At 40.8% G+C, this 25104-nt stretch overlaps 1 protein-coding gene across 3 annotated transcripts in view; it reads right to left on the reverse strand.

The window, feature by feature from the left end:
• The window catches only part of RNF213 (ring finger protein 213), a 645256-nt gene that overhangs the window by 492704 nt on the left and 127448 nt on the right, over positions 1–25104 (reverse strand). For all 3 annotated transcript variants that reach the window (XR_015056656.1, XM_085875806.1, XM_085875807.1), the window contains 3 exons: positions 12293–12606; positions 10320–10543; positions 1521–1721 (listed from right to left, as the gene is read on the reverse strand). Coding sequence is in view for 2 of the 3 variants with exons in the window: in XM_085875806.1 (XP_085731932.1) it covers positions 1521–1721; positions 10320–10543; positions 12293–12606 (739 nt within the window). In the remaining variant the exon portion in view is untranslated. The remainder of the gene's footprint in view (positions 1–1520; positions 1722–10319; positions 10544–12292; positions 12607–25104) is intronic.

The raw sequence follows: 25104 nt of genomic DNA on the forward strand, positions 1-25104 counted from the left end.
AATTCAAACGGAAACGGTGCTTACTGATCAACAAAAACGTAAACGACTAGACTTTGCAAATTGGTTCTCAGGAAAGTTGGAGGAAGATGCAGACTTCCTCAAAGAACTTCACATGACGGACGAATGCCATGCTCACTTGTCCAGGGAAGTAAACAAGCAAAACATTCGGTACTGGGAACTGAAAATCCTGGTAATGCATCAACTGAACTGGTGCCTCGATCTGTTCTCAAAGTCACCATGTGGGTGGCGGTTGGTTGGTATGGGATAATTGTTCCATACTTCTTTGAAGATGACCAGGGACGCACTTGCAAGGTAAACCATAGGAACTATCGTGAAATGATTCAGGAATTCTATCTGCCGAGCTACGGACTCAGGCCCGTAGGAGAAACAACCTGATCCAGATAAGAACCCAGTGGTTCCAGCAGGATGGGGCACCGCCCCATACAGCCAGGGAAACAAGGCGTTTTCTCAACCAACATTTTGAGGGCCGCTTTATCTCCCTCTACAAAGACGTTGAGTGGCCACCGAATTCCCCTGACCTTACTCCTCCAGACTTCTTCTTGTGGGGGTATCTCAAGGACAGGATCTATGGAAACCCTGGGCCTCAGACTCTTGATCAGCTGAAGGAAAACATCCACCGAGAAATCCAGAACATTCCTCAGGAAACGTTTCCCAAAGTGATGGAGAACATGACAACGCGTTTGCAGGCAGTGATCGGACAACGTTGAGCCGACGTCGAACATGTAGTCTAAAAGAAAACGACGATTCTACACCAAAATTTAAATTTTGACATTGGTACAATATACTTCAACCTTTCAGCTTTCTATCCAGCCATATATCTTTTTAAAAAATATATGTTATGACCATTCTCTTTGCGGATGAAAAGTTGTATATTTTTTTTTTGGGACACCCTGCATGTATATAAATCTCGAAGACATGTTGTTTGTTTCGTTCTGGGGCCACAAGAGAAATTATTCTGGATTTTGGCAAATATTGGTGAAAGAAGAAGCATCTGTGTGTGTGGGTATGTGTGTGATATAACCGTGGCTGCCGCGAGCTAATTGTATTACCAGGAAATGGGATGAACTCAACTCCTTTGTTCTGTGGATATTTCTCATGTTCCTATATTCTCATCTGACTTACATTTAGGAACACAACAATTATGGTTAACCATTTTGTAAATGCTACTCTTTCGACTAAATGCTGAAAATTATGTTTAAAAGGTGATTTGAATCAGATTTCACATAAGCAATGACAGGTTAAAAATGCCTGACAAGCAGAAGCGACTCAATGAAAACGCACACACAGCGCATGCACAAAAGGACTCATTTAGCATTCATAGGTCACTTTGAAAGGCACGTATTTCTGGTCAAAAACAAAAAATTCCAGCCAGCGTAAAATTACAAATCATTGAAAATAAGTAAATGTTTTGATTGAAAATAAGTAAACAAATATCACTCGCTTGCTTGAAGATTCCAAATAAGTTATTCGTAATCAAAAAGTATGGTTTCCTGCCAAACCTTTGAAAAGATATTTTCACAGTTTGCTTCAAATAGTTGCAAACAGTCACACGGAGATCTGTCTCCAAGTAGTGTGCCTGCAATGGGCTCGATAAATGAAATGAGGGCATGAGCTTGAAGATTAAAGGCAAGAAAAGCAGCGCTTCTTTCTTGCCTTCGCTCATCCAACGAGTGCAAACCGTGGAGAGTATACCTGGCAATCTGCAATAAAAAATAGCAATCAATAAATCCAAATAAAATAAGTTTTCTGATGATCTGATGATAAATAACAAACATGGGGCAATACCCCTGAGCGCTCACCTGGAAGAGGCTGGATAAGATAACCAGAGAACTACTGATAGGCATGGATGACCCACAAAATATGTAATGGAGTAGAAAGCAAATGCCGATGGATTTAATTTTTCAACGGAGTCAACAAACTTTGGCAGATCACGGGTGATAAAAGTTGTGGTGAAGTTTCATGGAAATTGTTTGAGTGTGGTTCGTGCGCCGCCACCCTGGTCACGCCCCGCCGACCTGAGCAAGTGCTTCGCGCCCCGCCGACCTGAGCGAGAGCTTGGCACCCCGCCGACCTGAGCGAGTGCTTCGCGCCCCGCCGACCTGAGCGAGTGCTTCGCGCTCCGTCGCCATGAGTGAGTGGTTCACGCTCCGTCGCCCTGAGCGAGTGGTTCGTGCTCCGTCGCCCTGAGCGAGTGGTTCGCGCTCCGTCGCCCTGAGCGAGTTGTTATGAAACAACACCTGATTTCAGAGCCGTATTTCCGCATTAACGTGTTTTCTAAATTACCGAGTAAAAATTTTTTCCCACCCGTCAAGTGCAGCTCTTTATAAGGAATAATGTTTGTGAACATTTCCCTGAAACATCGATATAAATGCAACATTGTTTTTCAGTGAAAGCTACTCGAGGCTTCTGGGTTGTATGCAGTCAGAACTGGTTGGTAATCACACTGACTCCAACCTGCCGATTCCCGAAAAACTGCCGAAAGCATACATACTCCACCGGTCAAAAGTTGAAGAACACCCCCATTCTTCCAGTTTTTAATGAAATTTAAGCAGTTTAATGTTTCAATGTACTCTGAAATTAAAGCGAAGAACGTGTGTGTTTATAAAATTTAAAAAAAAAACATATATATATATATATATATATATATATATATATATATATATATATATATATATATATATATATATATATATATACAGTCATGCGGCACTGAACGACGGGGTTATGTTCTGAGAAACGATTCGTTAAGCGACGTCGTCGTTGTGGGAACATCATTTTTTTTTTCATTTTCGTTTTCGAACATCATCCTGACACAAACCGAGAAACCTAAGCTATATGGTGTAGCCTATTGCTCCTCGGATACAAACCTGTACAGCATGTTATTGTACTGAATACTGTCGGCAATTGTATGACACACATCCAAGAGACAGAAGACACGTTAGATTTATCTTTGTGCAGTTCATGACGGCCATCAGTGTTGTCAGCAGCAGCTTACAACCTCCTCTCGCATCGATTATAGAAAGGTGAATAAATAGCGTTTGGATTTTATAAATCCAGAATCATTGCATCGATGTTTTAATTTACAAATGAATAAATGAGCACCTGTCAATTGTGATATATTTTGGGAACAGTGCGATTGTTTTAACAACATAAAAAGCTTCACTAAAAATAAATTTGTGTTTTAATTGACGAACAACGATTTATTCGTGGAATTCTTCAATTCAAAGGTAATCTACTTGATAGAAGGTAAACGTGCAAACATTGGTTCAGTTTGAAAGCCGATTTCCTTGAATCCCAATTTAGCACGTCCCTGTTTTTTTAGCGATGACATTTTATGGACCTCAACAATCGCATTATAACAGGGCCACACTGTCGTTGTTTATTATCATTATGAGGTATTATGTTCTGTAGAGTGTACATAATTGTATGTGCTATTTTATACAACTGGCAGCGCTACGTCGGCTACATCACTCGGCGATAGGAATTTTTATATTTAGGAACAAATTTATAAAATCAAAACGCTATTTATTCATCATTCTATAATTATCGATGCGAGAGGAGATTGTAAGCTGCTGCTAACAACACCGATGGCTGTCATGAGCAGCACAAAGGTAAAACTAACGTGTCTTCAGTCTCTCTTGGATGTGTGTTACAATTGCCGACAGTATTCAGTACAGTAACATGCTGCACAGGTTTGTATCCGAGGAGCAATAGGCTATACCATATAGCCTGGGTGTGTAGTTTTGTGTAAGTACGATGTTCGAAAACGAAAAAAAAATGATGTTCGCACAACGACGGCGTCGCTTGACGACGCGTTTCTCAGAACGTAACCCCGTCATTAAGTGGCGCATGACTGTATATATATATATATATATATATATATATATATATATATATATATACATATATATATACATATACATACATACATATAGCTCGGGAAAAAATTCAGAGACCACTGCAAAATTATCAGTTTTTCTGGATTTACTATTTATAGGTATGTGTTTGAGTAAAATGACCATTTATGTTTTATTCCATCAACTACTGACAATATTTCTCCCAAATTCCAAATAAAAATATTGTCATTTCGAGCATTTATTTGCAGAAAATGACAACTGGTCAAAATAACAACAAAGATTTAATGTTTTCAGACCTCAAATAATACAAACAAAACAAGTTCATATTCATTTTTAAACAACACAATGTGACATTATGCTATTCCTGGTGCAAAAATTCAAGCAGCTCGGCTTTGTTTGATGGCTTGTGACCATCCATCTTCCTCTTGATCACATTCCAGAGGTTTTCAATGGGGTTCAGGTCTGGAGATTGGGCTGGCCATGACAGGGTCTTCATCTGATGGTCCTCCATCCACACCTTCATTGACCTGGTTGTGTGGCATGGAGCATTGTCCTGCTGGAAAAACCAATCCTCAGAGTTGGGGAACATTGTCAGAGCAGAAGGAAGCAAGTGTTCTTCCAGGACAAACTTGTACGTGGCTTGATTCATGAGTCCTTCACAAAGACAAATCTGCCCAATTCCAGCCTTGCAGAAGCACCCCCAGATCATCACCGATCCTCCACCAAATTTCAAAGTGGGTGCGAGACACTGTGGCTTGTTGGCCTCTCCAGGTCTCCGTCTAACCATTAGATGACCAGGTGTTGGGCAAAGCTGAAAATTGGACTCATCAGAGAAGATGACCTTACCCCAGTCCTATACGGTCCAATCCTTATGGTCTTTTGCAAACCTCAGCCTGGCTCTTCTTTGCTTCTCATTGATGAAGGGCTTTTTTTCGAGCTTTGCGCGTCTTCAGCCCTGCCCCTCGGAGCCTGTTTCGAACCGTCCTCACCATGCACTTCACCCCAGCTGCTGTTTGCCATTCTTTTTGTAGGTCACTTGATGTCATCCTACGGTTGTTGAGTGACATTCGAATGAGTTGGCGGTCATCCCGGTCAGTGGAAAGTCTTTTTGCCCGCTGCCAGTCTGGAGCTTTGTTGTCCCCAATGTCTGCTGCTTGACCTTGTTCTTATGAATCGCCGTCTTTGAAATTTTAAGGATGGAAGCAACATGACGCTCACTGTATCCCTCTGCCAGTAAAGCCAGAATTGAACCCTTCCTTTCCTCACTCAAAAATTTTCTTTTCAACTCTTTTGGCATGGTCAATAGTAATTTTTTGATTCCAATTACTTTTGAGGTATTACAAGCACTGTTTTTGCCATCCAGCTGGTCCAATTGCAAGAGGATAGTGATGACCACAGCAGTGGTTTTTATACTTTTCCTTGTTAAATAAGATTTGGTTCAGGTGATCACCTCATCAGTACCTCATGAAGTAGAATGAGGTGTGCCTGTGTTGGAATTCAACAGACACTGGAATGGAATGGCTGCCATACATATAGAGATGCGGATTTCATTTTTTTTTGGAGTGGTCTCTTATTTTTTCCAGAGTTCTGTATATATATATATATATATATATATATATATATATATATATATATATATATATATATATATATATATATATATATATATATATATATATATATATATATATATATATATACATATATAAATACATACACATATAAATACCTACACACATATATACATACATATACATACACACATATATATACATACATATATACATACACATACACACATATATATATACACACGCACACGCACAACACACGCACAACACACACACAACACACAAACACACACAACACACACACACACAACACACACACACACACAACACACACACACACACACACACACACACACACACACACACACACACACACACACACACACACACACACACCGGGCGTAGTGGCGTGCGCCTGTAATCTGGTAACTTGAGGCTTAGGTTGGAGGATCACTTGAGGACAGGTGCTCTGCGCTGTGCCGCGCTATGAGAGGGTGTAGGGCAGCCCGGAATCATGGCGAAACCCAATCCTTATCCCTGTGTCGTAAGAGGCGACCAGGGTTGCGTCAGGAAGAGCATCCGGCGTAAAACCTATGCCAAATCAGATTGTGGACCATAACGGATGATCCGCTGTGGCGACCCCTAACGGAAGCAGCCGAAAGACGAACAACATATATATATATATATATATACATATATATATATATATACATATACATATATACATATATATATATATATATATACATATACATATACATATACATATACATATACATATACATATATATATATATATATATATATATACATATATATACATATATATATATACATATATACATATATATATACATATACATATATACATATATACATATACATATATACATATATACATATATATATACATATATATATATACATATACATATATATATATACATATACATATATATATATATATATATACATATATATATATATACATATATATATATACATATATACATACATATATATACATATATATATATATATACATATATATATACATATATACATACATATATATACATATATATATATACATATATACATACATATATACATACATATATATATATATATATATATACATATATACATACATATACATATACATACGAGGTGTGTTCAAAAAGTATCCAACCTTAATTTTTCGTGCGTAAACAAATGAAGCTAGGGAGGCGTGGTTTGGTGCACGTATGTAGGCGATCCTAATCCGTATGCGTGAATATTTTCCCGCCTGCAGAAGCTGTCAGTCGCCGACAGACCGCTGATGAGTGAGGAAGTGTAAGGGAGCGCCGTCAGATTTTCGTTTTTGACAAAATGATGGAAAAACTTGAACAACGCTACTTCATCAATTTTTGTGCAAAGCTTGGCGATTCCCAAGTGGAAACGATCCGCAAGATTCAGCAGGCCTTCGGGAAGAAGCAATGGGCACCACACAGATAAAAGAGTGGTACAACCGCTTCAAAGATGGTCGCACATCAGTGGAAAGTGAAGCACGTTGTGGTAGGCCTCAACATCCCGAAATGAGATCGTCATTGACCAAGTGAGGACCCTGCTGATGCAGGATGGTCGAATCACGATCAGAGAACTTGCAGACGAGGTGGGCATCAGCATTGGATCCGTTCATTCCATTGTGACTGAAGATTTGGGCTTAAGGAGAATCTCAGCGAAGTTCGTGCCAAAGCTGCTAACGATCGAGCAGAAGCAACTCCGTTTGGAGATCACACAGGACATGCTGGAGACTGTAACAGCGATCCCAACTTCGTCAACACAGTGATCACTGGCGATGAGACCACAGTGATCCATCATTTTGTCAAAAACGAAAATCCGACGGCGCTCACTTTCACTTCCTCACTCATCGGCGGTCTGTCGGCGACTGACAGCTTCTGCAGGTGGGAAAATATTCACGCATACCAATTAGGATCGCCTACATACGTGCACCAAACCACGCCTCCCTAGCTTCATTTGTTTATGCACGAAAAATTAAGGTTGGATACTTTTTGAACACACCTCGTATACATTTCCACAAATGTATGTATATTTATATATTTTATACAGTTTGGCATTCTGCATTGCTCTCCAAACTCTCTGAAAAAGGCATCAAAGGTCAACACCACACATGGCTTAATGACTTTCTCTTCTCTCGAAACCAAGGTGTGACTTTCAACGGAATCCTTTCATCTTCTCTCTTTGTCAAGGCTGGAGTGCCCCAAGGCAGTGTTGTGGGCTCAGTCCTATTCCAGATCTTCATAAATTATCTAACTCTCTGGAAATTCTTTTTATCTATTTGCATATGACCACCCTTTGTCATGACATTCTTCATCCTTCAAACAGGCAGGATGCATCCCCTTCCCTCTCTTCACACCTTGAAAAAAAAAATCATAAGCTGGTCAAACACGTTGAATATGATTTTCAATCCTGACAAATCCCACACTATCACAATCCCTCTCCAAAAGGACCATCTGGCAAACCCTCCTATCTACTTTCTTAACAATCCTCTTGAGGAATTTCAGTCATTCAAACGACTGAGTCTCTCTCAACCATAATCTTTGCTTGGGAAAACCACATTTCAGAGTTGGCGTAAAAAGCCAATGCCGATTGAGCATCCTCCGTCATACAAAGTCCTTCCTTGACACAGCTGCACTTCTATCCACCTACAAGGCCTACATCTGCAGCTTGAGGGAGGACTGCTTTCCTCTCTGGGTTGGCTCCCATGCCTCATCTTGTTCAGCTTGATGCTGTGGATACAAAGGCCATCATGATTATTGGAATCTCCCGTGATGAAACCGAATTGATGGGCCGATCACTTCACCATCACAGACAGGTCAGTGGTCGGTCCCACTTCCACCGCCCTCTGTCCACAGGTCTTCAAAACAGCTATTCACCATCACAGATCATCCCCAAAACAAAACTATGATCATTTCTACCCTTGTTAACCCCACCCTCTTTATGTTCTCTTGAGTATGTATATAATATATACATATATACATATATATATATATATATATATATATATATATATATATATATATATATATCTCTGCAGTGCCTTCGGAAAGTATTCAGACCCCTTGACTTTGACTTTAGTCACATTTTGTTGTGTGACAAACTGAATTTAAATGCATTAAACTTAAATTTTTTTGTTAACGATCTCCACAAAATACACCATATAATTATAAAATGAAAGCATGCTTTGAGAATTTTTTATAAATTCTTCAAAAAATGAAAAGCTGAAATGCCTTGCATCAATAAGGATTCAACACCTTTGCGATGACACTCCAAATTGAGGTCAGGTTCGTTCATCCAATTTCCTTTGATTGGAGTCCACTTGTGGCCAATTCATTTGATTGAACATAATTTAGAAAGAAACACACCTTTCTATATAACGTCCCACAGTTGACAGTGCATGTCAGAGCAGAAACTCCACCATGAAGTTCATGGAATGCCAAGATGCAATTGCGAGGAAGCATGGATCTGAGGACGGTATAACACAATTTATAGAGCGTTGAAAGTTCTCAAGAGCACAGTGAGCTCCATCTTTAGGAAATGGAAAGAATATGAAACTACCCAGACTCTTCCTAGAGCTGGCCATCTGACCAAACTGAGCGAGAAGGACCTTGGTCAGGGAGGTAACCAAGAATCCAATGACCACTCTGACAGAACAACAGAGTTCCTTGGATGAGATGGAAGAACCTGCTGGAATGACAACAATCTCTGGAAGCACTTCACAAATCAAGGCCTTATTGGAGAGTGGCCAGAGAGAAGCCACTCCTGAGAAAAAGGCACATGACAGCATGCCAAGAGTTTGCAAAAAGGCACATGAAAGACTGCGAGGATAAGGCAAAATGATTATGTGGTTTCATGAGATGAAAATTTAACTCTTTGTCCAGAATGCAAAGTGCCATGTCTGGCAGAAACCAAGCACAGTTCATCACCCATCTAACACTCTCCCTACCGTGAACCATGGTAGTGGCAGCATCATGCTATGGGGATGCTGTTCAGCAGCAGGGACTGTGAGACTTGTAAGGCTCGAGGGAACAATTAATGTAGTCAAATACAAGCGAATCCTTGAGGAGAACCTGCTTCAGAGTGCAAAAGGCCTTCGACTGCAGCAAAGTTTTACATTCCAACAGGACAATGATCCGAAGCACACAGCCAAAGCAACATTGGAATGGCTTCAGAACAAGAATGTGAACATCTGAGTGGCCCAGCCAAAGCTGAGATTGGAATTCCATTGAAAATATGTGCAAAAACTTGAAGATTGCTGTTCATCGACACTCCCCACCCAACTTGACAGAGCTTGAGCAAATGTGCAAGGAAGAATGGGAGAAACTCCCCAAATCCAGATGTGCAAAGCTGATAGACACCCAAGAAGACTCGAAGCTGTAATCATTGACAAAGGTGCTTCTACAAAGTAATGACTCGGGGTTGTTTCGGTGGGGGGGGGGGGCTGAATACTTATGAAATTTAGATATTCCTGCATTTCATTTTCAATACATTTGGAACAATTTTCAAAACATGCTTTCATTTTGTCACTATCAGGTATTTTGTGTAGATCAGTGGCAAAAATATTTAATTTAATCTATTTCAAATTCAGGCTGTAACACAAGATAATGTGAAAAAGTCAAGGGGCAGGAATACTTTTTGAAGGCACTGTAAGTAGTTCAGAGCTTTGGCTCTGAGTGAAACTAAGAATGCAACACAATTAACCATTTTAAAGTCCTTCAAATCATTTAAATGGATAGATCAATTTAAACTCGTCCAGTCCATGGGGACAGGTACTTTTGCTTGTGAAACATAACACAAAAAAACTTACGGCTCATTGTGGAACTGAGGAATGAAGTCATCATCCAAATCAGGAGGTAGAAGCATTGATGTGCAGAGAATCTCAATTCGTTGTTGAGAGATAAACAACCCACAATGATGAGCAAGATAGACACACATAATAGCACAGCCAAGTCTGTTTTGACTTGATATGCTTTCTGTATCAACAAACTCCTCGATTAGTCTTCTGAGTAAATCGTTCCACATTGCCTTGGCCTGGTAATATTTAAAAATAAAATAAAATAAAATAAAATAAAGTTATTATTCATGCAGGATCAGTTTTGTTTGTCAATTTTTAAATAAACCTTGTGATTCTTAAAAGTTTATTTCATATAACCAAAATCACATAAATTAACCAACGTAGCGCGCCCGCGCGCGCGCGCACACACACACACACACACACACACACACACACACACACACACACACACACACACACACACACACACACACACACACACACACACACACACACACACACACACACACAATCATTGGGACCATACTCTGTACAGAGCATTGGTGCTGCCGAAGCAGTCTCCTGGGCTGTCGGTCACAATCCTGGACAGGTCACCATTCCGACACAGGATAATCAAATGGCTCAATCATCCCAGCAAGCTGGTACTCACTTTGCAAACCTTGGAAGGATGACAGGCTGAGTCAACCCCACCTGGTATTAATTCAACAACAAAGCAGGATTTGAACTCAGGACCCAAGGATCACAAGCCCACCATCCTAATCATTAAGCCAACACCAGGCATACACACACCCAATTTCATCAAAATTGTATGTGTAGTTTCAGCGAAGAAGTTGTAAGTGTTTGTACACGGAAAATCGGACAGACGGACTGACAGACTGATGCCGCACCATCCCATAAGCTCCCCAGAACTTCGTTCCAGGTGTGCTAACAAACTTGATATCCCAGTTATAGAAAACTCATGGAAACATGAACCAAAAGCAATCATTAAAAGCAAGGAAGTAACGCTCACATATGACTTCATGATCCCAGTGAGCATGAACATAGAAAACAAAGCATTGCACCCAGATAAAGTAATTCAGGACAAAAAAGAAAAGAAGGCATTGCTAATTGAGGTGTCTGTACCCAATTTTGGCCTAAACAACACAGAAATAAAGAAAATGACCGAATACCAAGACCTAAAAAATGAAATGAAAAGATCCTGGAAGCTGAAGAACACCAAAATTGTCCCAGTGATCATTGGAGCAATGGGAATTATAAAAAAACCCCAGGGAGATCTTAAAAACAATCCCTGAAAATATTACTACAAAAAACTACAGTAAGAAGCTGTCCGGTGCTCAGTCAAGATTCTGAAAAGAGCCCTCGGAACAAAACTTTGAGAACAAGAAAATTTCACAGCTTGGTCAATGACTCACGATCCCTTCCTGAAACGGAGGTGGCTACTTCGAGACGTGGGAGCACTCCGTTCCATCTTTTGAAACCCACATATGGAGATAACCGAGACACACACACACACACACACACACACACACACACACACACACACACACACACACACACACACACACACACACACACACACCTTCCCAACAATCAGGGGTACTCCGATGGGAGAACAAGGTTTATTCTTCCACATTGTCCAAAAGAAAGAGAGGGGGGATGCTGTCAACACCGTACTCTACAACAAGGACTGTGACGCTCCCTCTCTCCTGCCCAGTTCCCACCAGGTTTGAGACAGGAAGAACAAAGACGAGACAACTTACCCTGTCCTTGACATTTGACAAACTCACAGGTTGACATCCATATATACAGATGCTTCGTCGGACAGCGTAGGACAGAGTAGGACAATGTAATATCCTTATCGTGAATGCAAATAGGAGTCCACACCTTCATCCGTACAACTCACCCTGCTCACCCACTCACCCCCCCCCCTTTTCTCCCTGTAATGCTTTGGTTGTTCCCTCAAGATAAGTTCACTTTATTCTCACCTTTTCTTGCATACATGGCAGTTCCCACAAATGGACTTTGGTACCAAGAGACAAATGGCTTGAGTCGATTGTGTGAACAAATGAACAAAGTTGCTGGAGCCATGATGCAAAATTAAATCTTCCATCCAATTCAGTTCGCAATCTTACAAGGAAGTGATTCAAGAATATTTCTCCAGACCATAATTTTCCCTTTGCCTTTTCGAAATCTTCAATTGAAATATGATGAATCCTTTCAGTCCAAATTTTTTTGAAGTAGTTTGTTATGCCTTCTTTCGGAGGAGCACAAATAACATCATCAAACTGCAACCATAGAGCTGTGCACCAGGATGGAGGAGGGGGGAGGGGGCATGGAGGAGAAAAGAGTAGATATACCAATTAATGTCCTGATAAGATAGCTCAGAAAGTAAAATACTCAGCTTTGAGATGTCTAATCTGGACCGATTTCTGAAGATAGCAAATCACACAGTTTACTTGTTGCCAAGTATATGATTCAACTGTAGCAATGCTCTGGTCGATAGGAGATAAGAATGGAAACAATGATGGACATCAAGAAAATTGTACTCGATGTTAAGAATGTTTTTTTTAAGTGTCTAAAATACAAATATTTTGCTGCAGTTGGTGTAGAAAATGAGAGAGGAATAAATGGGAAAGACAACTAGGGTTGAGCATAAAACTGTATTTGAAATATCAAGAGAAAGGATTTAAAGAAAAAAGTCCTCAAAACAGCTCGTGTCTTCATACAGTGGCCTGCAAAAGTATTCACTCCCAACCAATAATGCCACATTGAGATGAATTACGAATGATATAGAAACAATTTTTCAAATGGACTTTTTTACTCATAATTGAAGGGATAAAACTAAATACTGTTATAGTTGAAAGAGGTTACATGTCAGGAATACCTGCAAAAACATGTACAAATCAAAATTCACTTGTTGGAAAAGTATTCAACCCCTTACATCAGAACTTGGTGGAAGCAACTTTTGCAGCAATGACTGATTTGAGTCTTTTTGGGTTGGTCTCCACCAACTTTGCAGTTAGGCCGGGGGCCAGTGGGACCTACCATGCACCCCCCCCCCCTTTGCGACAATTTTTCACTGATACCACAGTGTTCATACATATGCCAAGTTTCAGAAAAAAAGATGTTCCCAGAAAAATAACTCATTTGCACTATGCTTTTTTAAGCTGTTTCCATGGCAACCAATCAAAAATAGACGAATCTCACAAAGATAGGCAAAATGTCAATATCTCTGTCAAATATAAACATAAAATCACAAAATTGGTGTCAAATTAAAGCTTATAGATTTACGTATTAAAATATATTTTGTTTATGCTAATTAGCTCATTTGCATGTTAATTAAATTTGACTTAAAGACAATAATTCCCACAAAAATGCAAGAATTTCCATTTTCGTTCCTTGCAATTACCACACGTCAGTTGCCAGATACAAACCAGGTTGGCGAAATTTTTTTTTATAATTTTTGAATTTATAAAGTCGATTGATTAGCATAAAATACAAAGCACAATGAATCGTTCGAAAATCATGTTCAATCAAATTAATCATTGAAATTAATTACCTGGGCACATAACTGTGACTAACGATGGTTGTTGTGTTTAAAGGACAATTAACTCTTTTCTGTTTGGGTAAAAGTAGTGAAAATAGTTGTAAATACATTGATATGCTCATTAGGTTCTGCCATTATGGAAATTTACATTTTTGTAAATACCTCACCTTCCGGTACATGGACATTTGTAAATGATGAGTCTACACCTATGTTTGGAGGGTCAATGAATAAAGTGAACAGATTTCCTTTGTTGTCAGAGATGTTGAATAGTCTTTATGGATGACATGTTAATTATAATCCCCGATCACCAGTAAGGGGGATCATATTGTTATCGCTTTTTTACGTGCATGTCTGTGTGTTGTCACTTTTCTACTTCCATGTAGAAAGTGCAGAGAGCAACACATCCGAAGAGCAAATTATCAAGCAGCTGTTTGGAAGCGTTCTCATATCGCAGATCCCAATATACCAGATGACATGCAGGAACATGGCTGGACATACACAGATGGTGTTATGGAGCCACTGTGGATATCAGGCGATATTCTACCAAAGAAGTCGGTTGGTTCACTGCAGGAGGCACTGGAAGAAGACAGTGATGATGAGGATGATGACGAGCCATGCGAATGTGAAGATTGTGTGGACTCGGACATTGAATAGTATGATGGCCAATGAAGGACATAGCAAGCAAACATCAGGCTCAGAATCTGTGAACTAAGGACACTTCTTCTATATATGACTGATAGTTAATCGAAACAGTGTGATTATCAACTGGTCGAGATTGTCAAATGTGTGCTACAAATGTGTGCTACAAATGCTACAAATGTGTGCTTCAGATGTGTGCTACGAAGTTTGCGAAGACTCCAACAGATGCAGATCATCTACTCATAGTTTTTGCCATTGTATCGATCTACTTCATAGTGGAGTGCACATGCAGGTGACCAATGTGAAGATAAACCATTTGTCAGATCTGGTGTGTAGTTAGTAGGCTTTCAAACATCTGGTAACTCTGGAAGAAAGGGGATACAGTAAATATTATTAGATTAATGTTTTTATATCCAAATGCATTCAAAGTGCGAGATCTTCAATTACTGCACTCAGATGGACCATATGAATACATTTTTGCTGTATATGCTCTCCTTTAGCCACAACTAATTATACATCAGTTTAACTTTTGTGCCGACAGGATGGTCACTATTTCCAGTCTCTGGTAGAGATACATTATGATATAATGACATCCACTCACCTTATTTACATACCACTGCATTTTAAAATATTTGATTTAACTTCAAGGCCCAATCTTATCAAAATATGTAGTCATGATGCTTACGTGAAACTCAAGACGGAGGACACATCGCTCCATGCATTCTGTTCATAGGGAATAAAGATGTATAGGAAATTCATTGTTCTATGATTTTTGCATGTAATTAAGCTATCCAAACATTATTCTAATTCTCTGACAACAAAGGAAATATGTTGTTTATTCCTTGACCCTCCAAACATATGTGTAGACTCCTCATTTACAAATTTCCATGTACCAGAAGTTGAGATATTTACAAAAATGAGAATTTCCATAATGGTGGATCCTAATTAGCATATTAATGCATTTAAAATTATTTCCACTACTTTTACTCAAACAAAAAATAGTTACGTTTCCCTTAAACACCAACAGACATCATAAGTCGCAGTTATGTATTATATCAGGCCGAGGTAATTAATTATATTGATTAATCCAATTCCGCATGATTTTCGAACGATTCATTGTGCTTTGTATTCTATGCGAATGAGCCTACTTTAAAAAAATTCAAAAATTTTAATATATTTTTTGCCAACCTGACTTGTATCTGGCAACACTTAAAGTTTCTTTGACAAAAAACTGACATGTGTGGTAATTGCAAGGAAAGAAAATGGACATTCTTGCATTTTTGTGGGAATTATTGTCTTTAAGTCAAATTTAATCAATATGCAATTGAGCTAATTAGCATAAACAAAATATATTTCAATACGTAAATGTATAAGCTTCAATTTGACACCAATTTTGTGATTTTATGTTTATATTTGACAGATATTGACATTTTGCCGATCTTCGTGAGATTCGTCTATTTTTGATTGGTTGCCATGGAAACAGCTCAATAAAGCATAATGCAAATGAGTTATTTTTCTGGGAACATCTTTTTTTGATACTTGGGATATATATGAACACTGTGCTGTCAGTGAAAAATTGTCGCGGGGGGGGGGGAGGGGGAGGGGGGTGCAAGGTAGGTCCCACTGGCCCCCGGCCTATATGTCCCAATGGTAGTTAATCGTATATGTGAAGTTTGGCATCAATTGGTTGTGGTTTCAGAGAAATTCTTTTTTAAAGATTTTCCTTCAATCAATTATGGCTGCCAGACTATGTGACCAATGACGTTTTAGTCATAAAAATTTAATCGCCATAGCTATTCACTGACATTCATAAAGATTTGTGTCGATCGTTTGGGCGTTTTGAGAGACTAGTGCATGCCCTTAGGTGCGTGCCCGTAGGTGCAAACAAAACAAAACAAAAAACTTTCAAACCGCATGCAGAAACAACCCCACAGGCCGTTCCTTCGCTCTCACGTGGCCGTACATGCAAAAAAAAAAAAAAAAACTTTCAAACCGCGTGCCAGAAACAACAACCACACATGCCGTTCCTTCGCTCTCGTAAACGACGACTGGATTGGGGCATTGTGTTTATCGATAAATGCGCATAACTAATCGAGAAATTATTAGAATACACGAAAAAAAAAACGTGCAAAAAGTAATTTACTTCCTGGTTCGGAGCATACCAGCACTCTGATCTTACCGAAATTTATACACCGTCTAATATGAAAACGATCATAAATTGGGCCATTGTGTTTATCTATAAATGCGCATAAGAAATCGAGAAATTATTAGAATACACGAAGTCATCACTCTCCGGAAGCCCGTACGTTGTAACCCGTAATGGGGAATGCGGCTGAGCTTCCCTTCCCCATCGGCCACGCCCACGCAACAACGTGTCTTGCCATTGGTTTGGTAAATAAATAGCCATAACTTGGGAAGCACTTGTCCGATTAATATCAAACCTTGAAAAGGCACATCCTCAGGTCTCCAGCAATATACCTGGCAAGTTTCAATTAGATCGGACCAGAGGTTGTCAAGAAACGGCGGTCACACACACACACACACACACACACACACACACACACACACACACACACACACACACACACACACACACACACACACACACACACACATTGCTGGAATTATAGATAGATGAAGGTTTTTAATGGTTTTGCTAAAATCCAGTATGGCCGTCAAACCACGTCATGAATGACATCATAGTTATCAACCTTTTTCCACATGGGTACTCGGTAGAGTAGTCCAAAGTTTCGACATTCCGATTTTATAAATGTGGCACCTCCCTAAAATGTTCTATATAATGAGAAATTAATCCAGCAAAAAAAAAATATATATATATATATATATATATATATATATATATATATTAAATCAGCTCAATCGAAGAATATTTAGAGTTAACAACCGAGTGTTGAAGTTTAAACCTCTAAATATTCTTCGATCAAGCTGATTTCTTTTTCATTAATTATCTTCTCATTATATGGAACGTATTGGGGAGGTGACTCGTTTTTTTAAAAAATTGGAACATCGAAACTTTGGACCACCCGAGTATTGTCATACCTGTAAGGTTTTGCATTGATCTGTTTCACCATTTCAGATTTTTTTTTTTAAGGTTTTTGTTTGTTTTTCAAAAAAAGAAAACCTGTCAAACCATGTCACCAATGATGTCATCAATTTCATTCACTGGTCACGTTTCTTTGTCGTCACCCTCAAAACTTTTAGTATTGATGGGATAAAGTGTTCGACGCCTCCAATTACGGTCATAATTAGGGCACTGATGACTTCATCATTTTCGAATGTTCTCCATACACAGGTCTTGACCTGTTCTAACTTTCCATTTTTTTTTCATACATTGGTTCCAGAGATGATGTCCAAATAGTTTATCATTAAAAAAAAATATTCATTGGTAGGTGCTCCTATGTTGAAACTTTCATTTCAATCGCTCAAGCAGTTGCAGAGAAAACATATAAAAGTGAATAAAGGTGAAAAAAGTGAGGGGGAAGCATTTTTTTTCCTCTTCCAATTCTGTCTTTTCAGGCTTTCAGGTTTGATGAATAGTCAAGCAGCCAACTAGCTTAACCTGGAAGTGGAGTACATACATACTACTTATATGGAAATAAACCTTCAAGTTGATGAACTGGATTCAAACCTTTTATCTATTAAGGTAAGATTTTCTTTTCCTATTTACAGAGTTTGATTTAAGCATATAATCATTTAATAATTAAATCACTTAATCAATACATTAATATTTTCTCTCACAGGAAATTGTATCAGAAACACAAAATGAAAATACTGCTTTTTCCACAACTAGGGGAGAAATTGTTGGTTTGGTTGAAGACCTTATGAGGGACCAAGACCCACAGAACGAGCTCGACCTTGATGACCCAACCAAAGAGTTATTCCTTGGAGACCCGCAAAATCCTGAAAAAGAGTTTTACATCGATGGTACTCATTGTGAGTTCTCAAGACAATACCCACTGAACAAGTTATACCTTGATGAGCCACATTACAAGTTTTACCAAGAAGACTCACAAATTTCATAAATTTTGAAAAATGGAGATTTCCTTGATGATCCACAGTTATACTATGTGAGATCTATCACCGAAACCCATAAAATCACTTCCGGTTCCGGTTTTGAGCGGCAAGAGGTCTCCTTCGGGGCTCCCTGCTGACATTCTCAAAGTTAAGTTCCGGTTGTTATTTGTCCCGTTTTAACTGTTTAATTTTCTCACCTACATGTTAATGTGTGTTCCTAGTTCGGTTTTGTTTCAAAAATCGTGCTATTTTGTGAGTATTTATGTCGACGTTCTTACCTGGTGTTTGAGGCCTAGTCCTAGGCTTGAGGCCTACCGGTTCCACTTGGTGTTCGATCGTTTTTTTTTTTGTTTGTTTGTTTTTTCTCCCCATTACCTTCAATTTCTATCCTCCCCATTACCTTCAATTTTCATCCTCCCCACTTTCCAAACATCCCCCATTCTCCCAACTAATCTCTTTCTTATCTCAAAAAAAAAAAAAAAAAAATAATAAAATATATACCCAACAACAACAACAACAACAACAACACGCTCACCTTCTCCCGATTCTGCTACTTCTTCTTCCTCTTAACTTCCTCCTCGTCTTCCTCGATTTCTTTTTTTTTTTTTTTACATTTCCATGACCTAATCTGTTGAACTCTCTCATACATTAATATTAACAACAAAAACGATCTTATGATGCTTCATCTTCCTCTCTCACACATGTGGTACTCTTTACTGTTCCACAATGCACTACTCTTCTGCTATTTCAACAGACTGCTTTCATTTCGACCTCTCCTTCATTCCTTGCCTAAAAAATCCAACTATTACAGCGCTTCTTCTCTCCATGCTCTGAATTCGTCTTCATTGCATCCATCAAGAATTGTGTTAAATCGCATCTCTGACCTAAAACTTTTAAAAACCACAGTTTGCCATGGATGCTCGCTTTCCATCAACCATTCTTTTTTCCAACTTCAGTGCCAACTCACCCCCTCACCCCTCACTCTCACTCTCAAAGCAACCATCCCACTCTTCTCCCTCCAAGCCTCCCTCTCACCTCTTTCAAAAATTCCCCCTCACCTTTCTCCCACCTTTCATCCCCCTCACTCTTCCTTCTCTAAGTTGCCCCCCTCTCATCCACCAACCTGCCTCCCTCCACTGCCCTCTCACCTCCATCTCTTCACTCCACCTCCTCAAATACTCAACTGCCATCTTCCTTGTCTCTTGTCCCCCCTCTCTCCCAGCACCACAGAGCCTTTTCTCCTCCTCATTCGGCCCCCTCCCCTCGCTATTCTGCAATACCCCACACTCCTTCAGCAACCCTCCTTACCTCCCCCTCGTCCCTCGTCCTACCCTCCCCCGCCCCTCCACCTCCTGCACCCAAAGCCTCCTCCCCTACCTCTTCATTAAAAGTGTGGACCTCAAATATCCGGGGCCTTCGCTCAAACCTTTCAGATCTTTCCATGCACGTTGCCACTGACAAACCAGACATTATCTGCCTAACAGAAACTTTCCTCTCCCAAGACGTGTCTGACTCCCAAGTATCTCTCCCTGGTTACTCCCTCTTACGGTATGACAGACCTGAGCCTCGTCCTGGTGGAGGTGTTGCTCTCTTCATCAAAGACTCTATTCCTCACTCTCCCTGCACTGCTCTCACTCCCCCACACCCCCAGGAATACCTCTGGCTTCGGCTTCCCCTCCACTCCCACCTCATGTTTATATGTGTACTGTACCGTCCACCGAACAGTGATGACTCCATCTACACCTCACTCTCCGAAAACATGGACCATCTTCTATCTTCTCATCCAAACTCTCTCTTCCTCTTATGTGGCGACTTCAATTGTCATCACGCCAGTTGGCTAGGTGTGGGTACCTCTCTCACCTGCCATGGGACATCAGCAAAAGCTTTCTGTGACTCATTGGGACTGACTCAATCGGTCAACTTCCCGACCCGGATCTCAACCAATGGTACTCCATCTCTTCTGGATCTGATTTTGACAAATTTCCCTGACAATATCTGCTGCTCTTCCTTCGCTCCAATTGGTTCTTCTGACCACGTCCTTGTTAAAGTGGACATCTCTCTGGCTGTTATCAGAGAACCACCTCACCGCCGTCGAGTCTGGCATTTCACTCAAGCCGACTGGCAGGGTCTCCGAGCAGCCATCAAACTTACAGACTGGTCTCCTATCACTACTTTCTCAAACATCAACTCATCCTGGGAATTCTTTCAAAGAAACTTGCTCTCCCTCATGCACAGATTTATCCCCTCTCGTGTTCAGTTGTCTTACCCTTCCTCCCGCCCGTGGTTTACTGAAGCTTGTGGCGAGGCAGTTGTCCTGAAACAACTTGCCTTTGCCTCATGGAAAGCAAACCCAACTGAGGGCAATCTCAGTTCTTTCCACAAAGCTCGGAACAAGTGTGTAGCTACCCTCAGGAGAGCCAGAAAACAACATCTTTCTCATCTCAAGTCTGAACTCTCAAACCTCTCTCCCTCCTCAAAATCCTGGTGGCGTTTAATCAAATCTGTTTCTGGTGTATGTTCCCCCTCCATCCCCTCCCTTACCTCAAATGGCCGCACTGCTGATTCCACACGTGATAAAGCTGAATGTCTAAACTCGGTGTTTGCAGCTAAATCTTGTGTCCCAAACCCATCACTATCTCTACCCACTTTACCCAGTCGCACCCAACTGTCCCTGGACTCTGTATCCTTTTCTCCTGACAAGGTGGAGAGCTTGCTTTCAAACCTCGAGTCAGATTCTGCAACCGGTCCAGACGGCATCAGCCCACGTGTCCTCAAAGCCTGCTCTTCTGCTCTTGCTCACCCTCTCTCTGTTCTATTCACCCTCTCATTTTCCCAAGGTCATCTGCCATCTGCTTGGAAATCTGCTAACATCACTGCCCTGCATAAAAAGGTGCAAAAACAGATCCCTGTAACTATAGACCAATCAGCCTTCTCCCAATCATCAGCAAGGTTATGGAATCCATCATCGCTTCAGACATGAAATCCTTCCTCTTCTCCAATGGCTTGATTTCCAATCATCAATTTGGTTTCAGACCAGGTCACTCTACCCTAGATATGCTGCTACTGCTCTCCCATCAATGGATGGAGGTCCTCAATGCCAGACAGGAAATCCGAGCCGTATCCCTGGACATATCACGTGCTTTTGACACAGTCTGGCACCCTGCCCTACTCACCAAACTCTCTTCCCATGGTATTCAAGGCCATCTCCACTCATGGCTCGCAGACTTCCTCTCCTGTCGCAGTCAACGTGTGGCCCTAAATGGAGTTCTTTCATCCCCTCTTCCTGTGCAGGCTGGAGTTCCTCAAGGTAGCGTTCTGGGCCCTGTTCTTTTTCTGGTTTTCATCAATGATCTCTCGGACTCTCTGGAAAATCCTCTATTTCTCTTTGCCGATGACTCCACCCTCTGCCGTACCATCTGTCATCCCTCAGACCGGCAAGCAGCAGCTTCTTCGCTCACTGCAGATCTGGATAAAATCACAAACTGGTCCAACACGTGGAACATGTCTTTCAATCCAGACAAATCTCACACTCTCACTATGTCTCTTCGAAAGGACCGTTTACAAAACCCCCCATCCACTTTCTCAACAATCCTCTGGAAGAAGTCTTTTCTTTCAAGCTTCTGGGTCTCACTATCTGCCATGACCTTTCCTGGGAAAGTCACATTTCCAACCTTGCCTCAAAAGCCAGTCGCCGACTGGGAATCCTCCGTCGTGCAAAGTCCTTCCTCGGCCCTCTTGAGCTCCTGACCACTTACAAAGCTTTTGTCCGTAGCCTGATGGAGTACTGCTCTCCCCTCTGGGCTGGTGCTCCTGCCTCCCACCTTTCTCGACTTCACGCTGTCGAAACCAGGGCTTTTAAGATCATTGGCATCTCCCGCAATGAAGCTGAGTCTTTGGGCCTCTCACTCAATCACCGCAGGTTGGTCGGTGGTCTTTCTGTCTTCTACCGACTCCTCTCCAGCCTTGCCCCCCTGCTCTCTCTGTGATTTGTCCCAACCACATTTCCACAGGGCGCTCAAGGTCCGCCAACAACCCCCTTCTGGTAAAACTACCAAAATCACGAATCACTGCTCATCTTCACTCTTTCATTCCTCTTTTTCCCGCCTTTGGAATAAACTTCCTCACTCTATTCTTTCCCATTCTTCCCTCCAGGCTTTCAAAACAGCTGTTCACCACCACCTCTTATCTTCCCCCATCCAAATCCTCGATCTTTTCTACCCCCGATAATCCACCCAAGCCCACTTCCTTCAATTCTCCTGCTTTCCTTCCTGAAAGTCCCTTTAATGTCCATCTTCCCCTCGCCATGTTCCCCGTCCCATCCCCATCCCTCTCCCTTCCACAGTTCACCTGTGTCTGTTCCCCAATGTTTTGTCCCTTCCACTCCCGCCCCTCTTGTCTCATGCCTCCTTGCTGTGAGTTGTGTGTTAGCTCTCATACGAGCCTCGACCAAGGTATACAAAAAAAAAAAAAAAAAAAAAAAAAAAAAAATTGGAAAAATAGAGTTTTCCTTGATGATCCACAGTTATACTATGTGGGATCTATCACCGAAACCCATAAAAATTGGAAAAATGGAGTTTTCCTTGATGATTCACAGTTATACTATGTGAGATCTATCACCGAAACCCATAAAATTTGGAAAAATAAAGTTTTCCCTGATGATCAACAGTTATACGATGTGAGACTTAAGGCCCAGTCACACCTTGACGTTTTAGCCAACGTATGCCGATTTTTGAAAATTTTTTCTAAAACGCTGGCACACGTTGAATACGTTATGGGTAAGTTTTGATAACATTGAGAGCACGCTGAAAAACACTGCCATACGTTGTTGTACGCTGGCTTTAAACGTTGTACTTTTCGGTTGTCCTCAAATTTTTGCATGCTTGAAATTTCACGACGTATGCCGGCGTATGACTCACACGTTCCGCTACGCTGGCCACAAGTTGTATGCACGGTCTGCGATCGTTGACAGACGTCAACACATACTACTTGTAAGTCAATCATAAGTTGAGACACGCCGAGGTAATGTTTAGCGTACCCGAAACTTATTTCTAACCTATGATTAACGTGTTGTTGGCACGTTATGCGATCGTTGCCACACGTCGACAGACGTTACTTTTAAGTTACTCATAGGCTGAAAGACGTCGGTATAATGGATCGTCCTTGCGTCAGCGTCCACGGCCACGGCCAGGACACTTATTTGCAGCATTCTTCAAACTTTTCTTGGGCATGACGAGGATGTTCACACTTCGATGTCTAGCTTGGCTATGATTCCAATTGTCCATCGGCAGCGTCTATTTGAAATAGGCGAGTTTGAGTGTTTTAACACGTTCAGAAGAAATGCTTCAAATTTCCAAACCCCAGCGTCAAAAAACAAAGGCAAGTGACAGCAATTTATATCGTTCATTGTAAGCAATGAAAATAGTTGAGTGGTACCGTTTAAAAGTCGTTGAGTGTAAAAAAAATCCAATTGTTGAGCGCAAGCGTCTACTTTCAATAGTGGAGTTTGAGCGATTTAGCACGTTCAATAGAAACTATTAAAATTTCCGAGCGCCAGCGTCAAAAAACAAAGGCGAGTGACAGCAATTTAAATCGTTCATTGTAAACAATGAAAATGGCTGAGTGGTACCGTTTAAAAGTCGTTGAGTGTAAAAATAATCCAATTGTTGAGTGCAAGCGTCTTCTTTCAATATTGGAGATGCAGCCATTTAAATCGTTGAGTGGCAGCCTATGAATAGCAAACCCCACGTCACCGGCAAAGATAAACTGCCGCACGATATGGATAAGTTAGGCTATCGTTGGGCATAGTTGGTGAACGCCGGCTACACGATAATTATTCGTTGGTATACCGTATCTATAAGTTATCGAAGCGCTCTATGCACATTATTAGTTCATTGTGCATTTGTTCAACCCGTTATGAATAGACCTAAATCGTAAAAACAAGCCATAGCTCATTGTTGAAAAAGCCCCATAAAAAATTAGCCGCGAAGAACTTCGAACAATGGTGCAAAGATGTCTCCTACCCGTGGACACGCGGACGCAAGGAGGATCCATCATAACCCACACCCTCCCCCTCACACTCACCTACTACTGCCAACATGAACAAACTACTACTAATACTAATACTGATACTGTTACTACTGACATGGACATCGACTCAAAAAGGACTCGAAAATACTGTTGGGTTCCCCTTTTATGAACACCATTTTTATATACCAATTCCCAAAATCGCTGGGAACACGTCTTTATATGGCAGTTGTAAGTTAGAAACACGTTCATTTTTTTTTTTTTGTCGACCGGAAGACGTCATTGGAATACGTCTACATAAGTCAATGTGTGTTGGGACTATGTAAAGAATTGGTTCAAAGCACGTCAAACATAAGTTAGAAATAAGTTTCGCGTAAAAAAGACATTACCGCGACGTGTTTCGACTTATGAGTAGCTTATAAGTAGCCTTTGTGGACGTGTTTAAGCGTCCGCATATCGTGTGTACAACTTATCCCCATCGCATGCGGAACGTGTGTCATACGCCAAGTACGTCGTAAAATTTTGAACATGTTTAAAATTTCTTGACGTACT

This window comes from Eptatretus burgeri, chromosome 3, assembly GCF_056783735.1.
Source record: "Eptatretus burgeri isolate ZD-2024b chromosome 3, Ebu_testis_v1, whole genome shotgun sequence".
Lineage (NCBI taxonomy): Eukaryota > Metazoa > Chordata > Myxini > Myxiniformes > Myxinidae > Eptatretus > Eptatretus burgeri.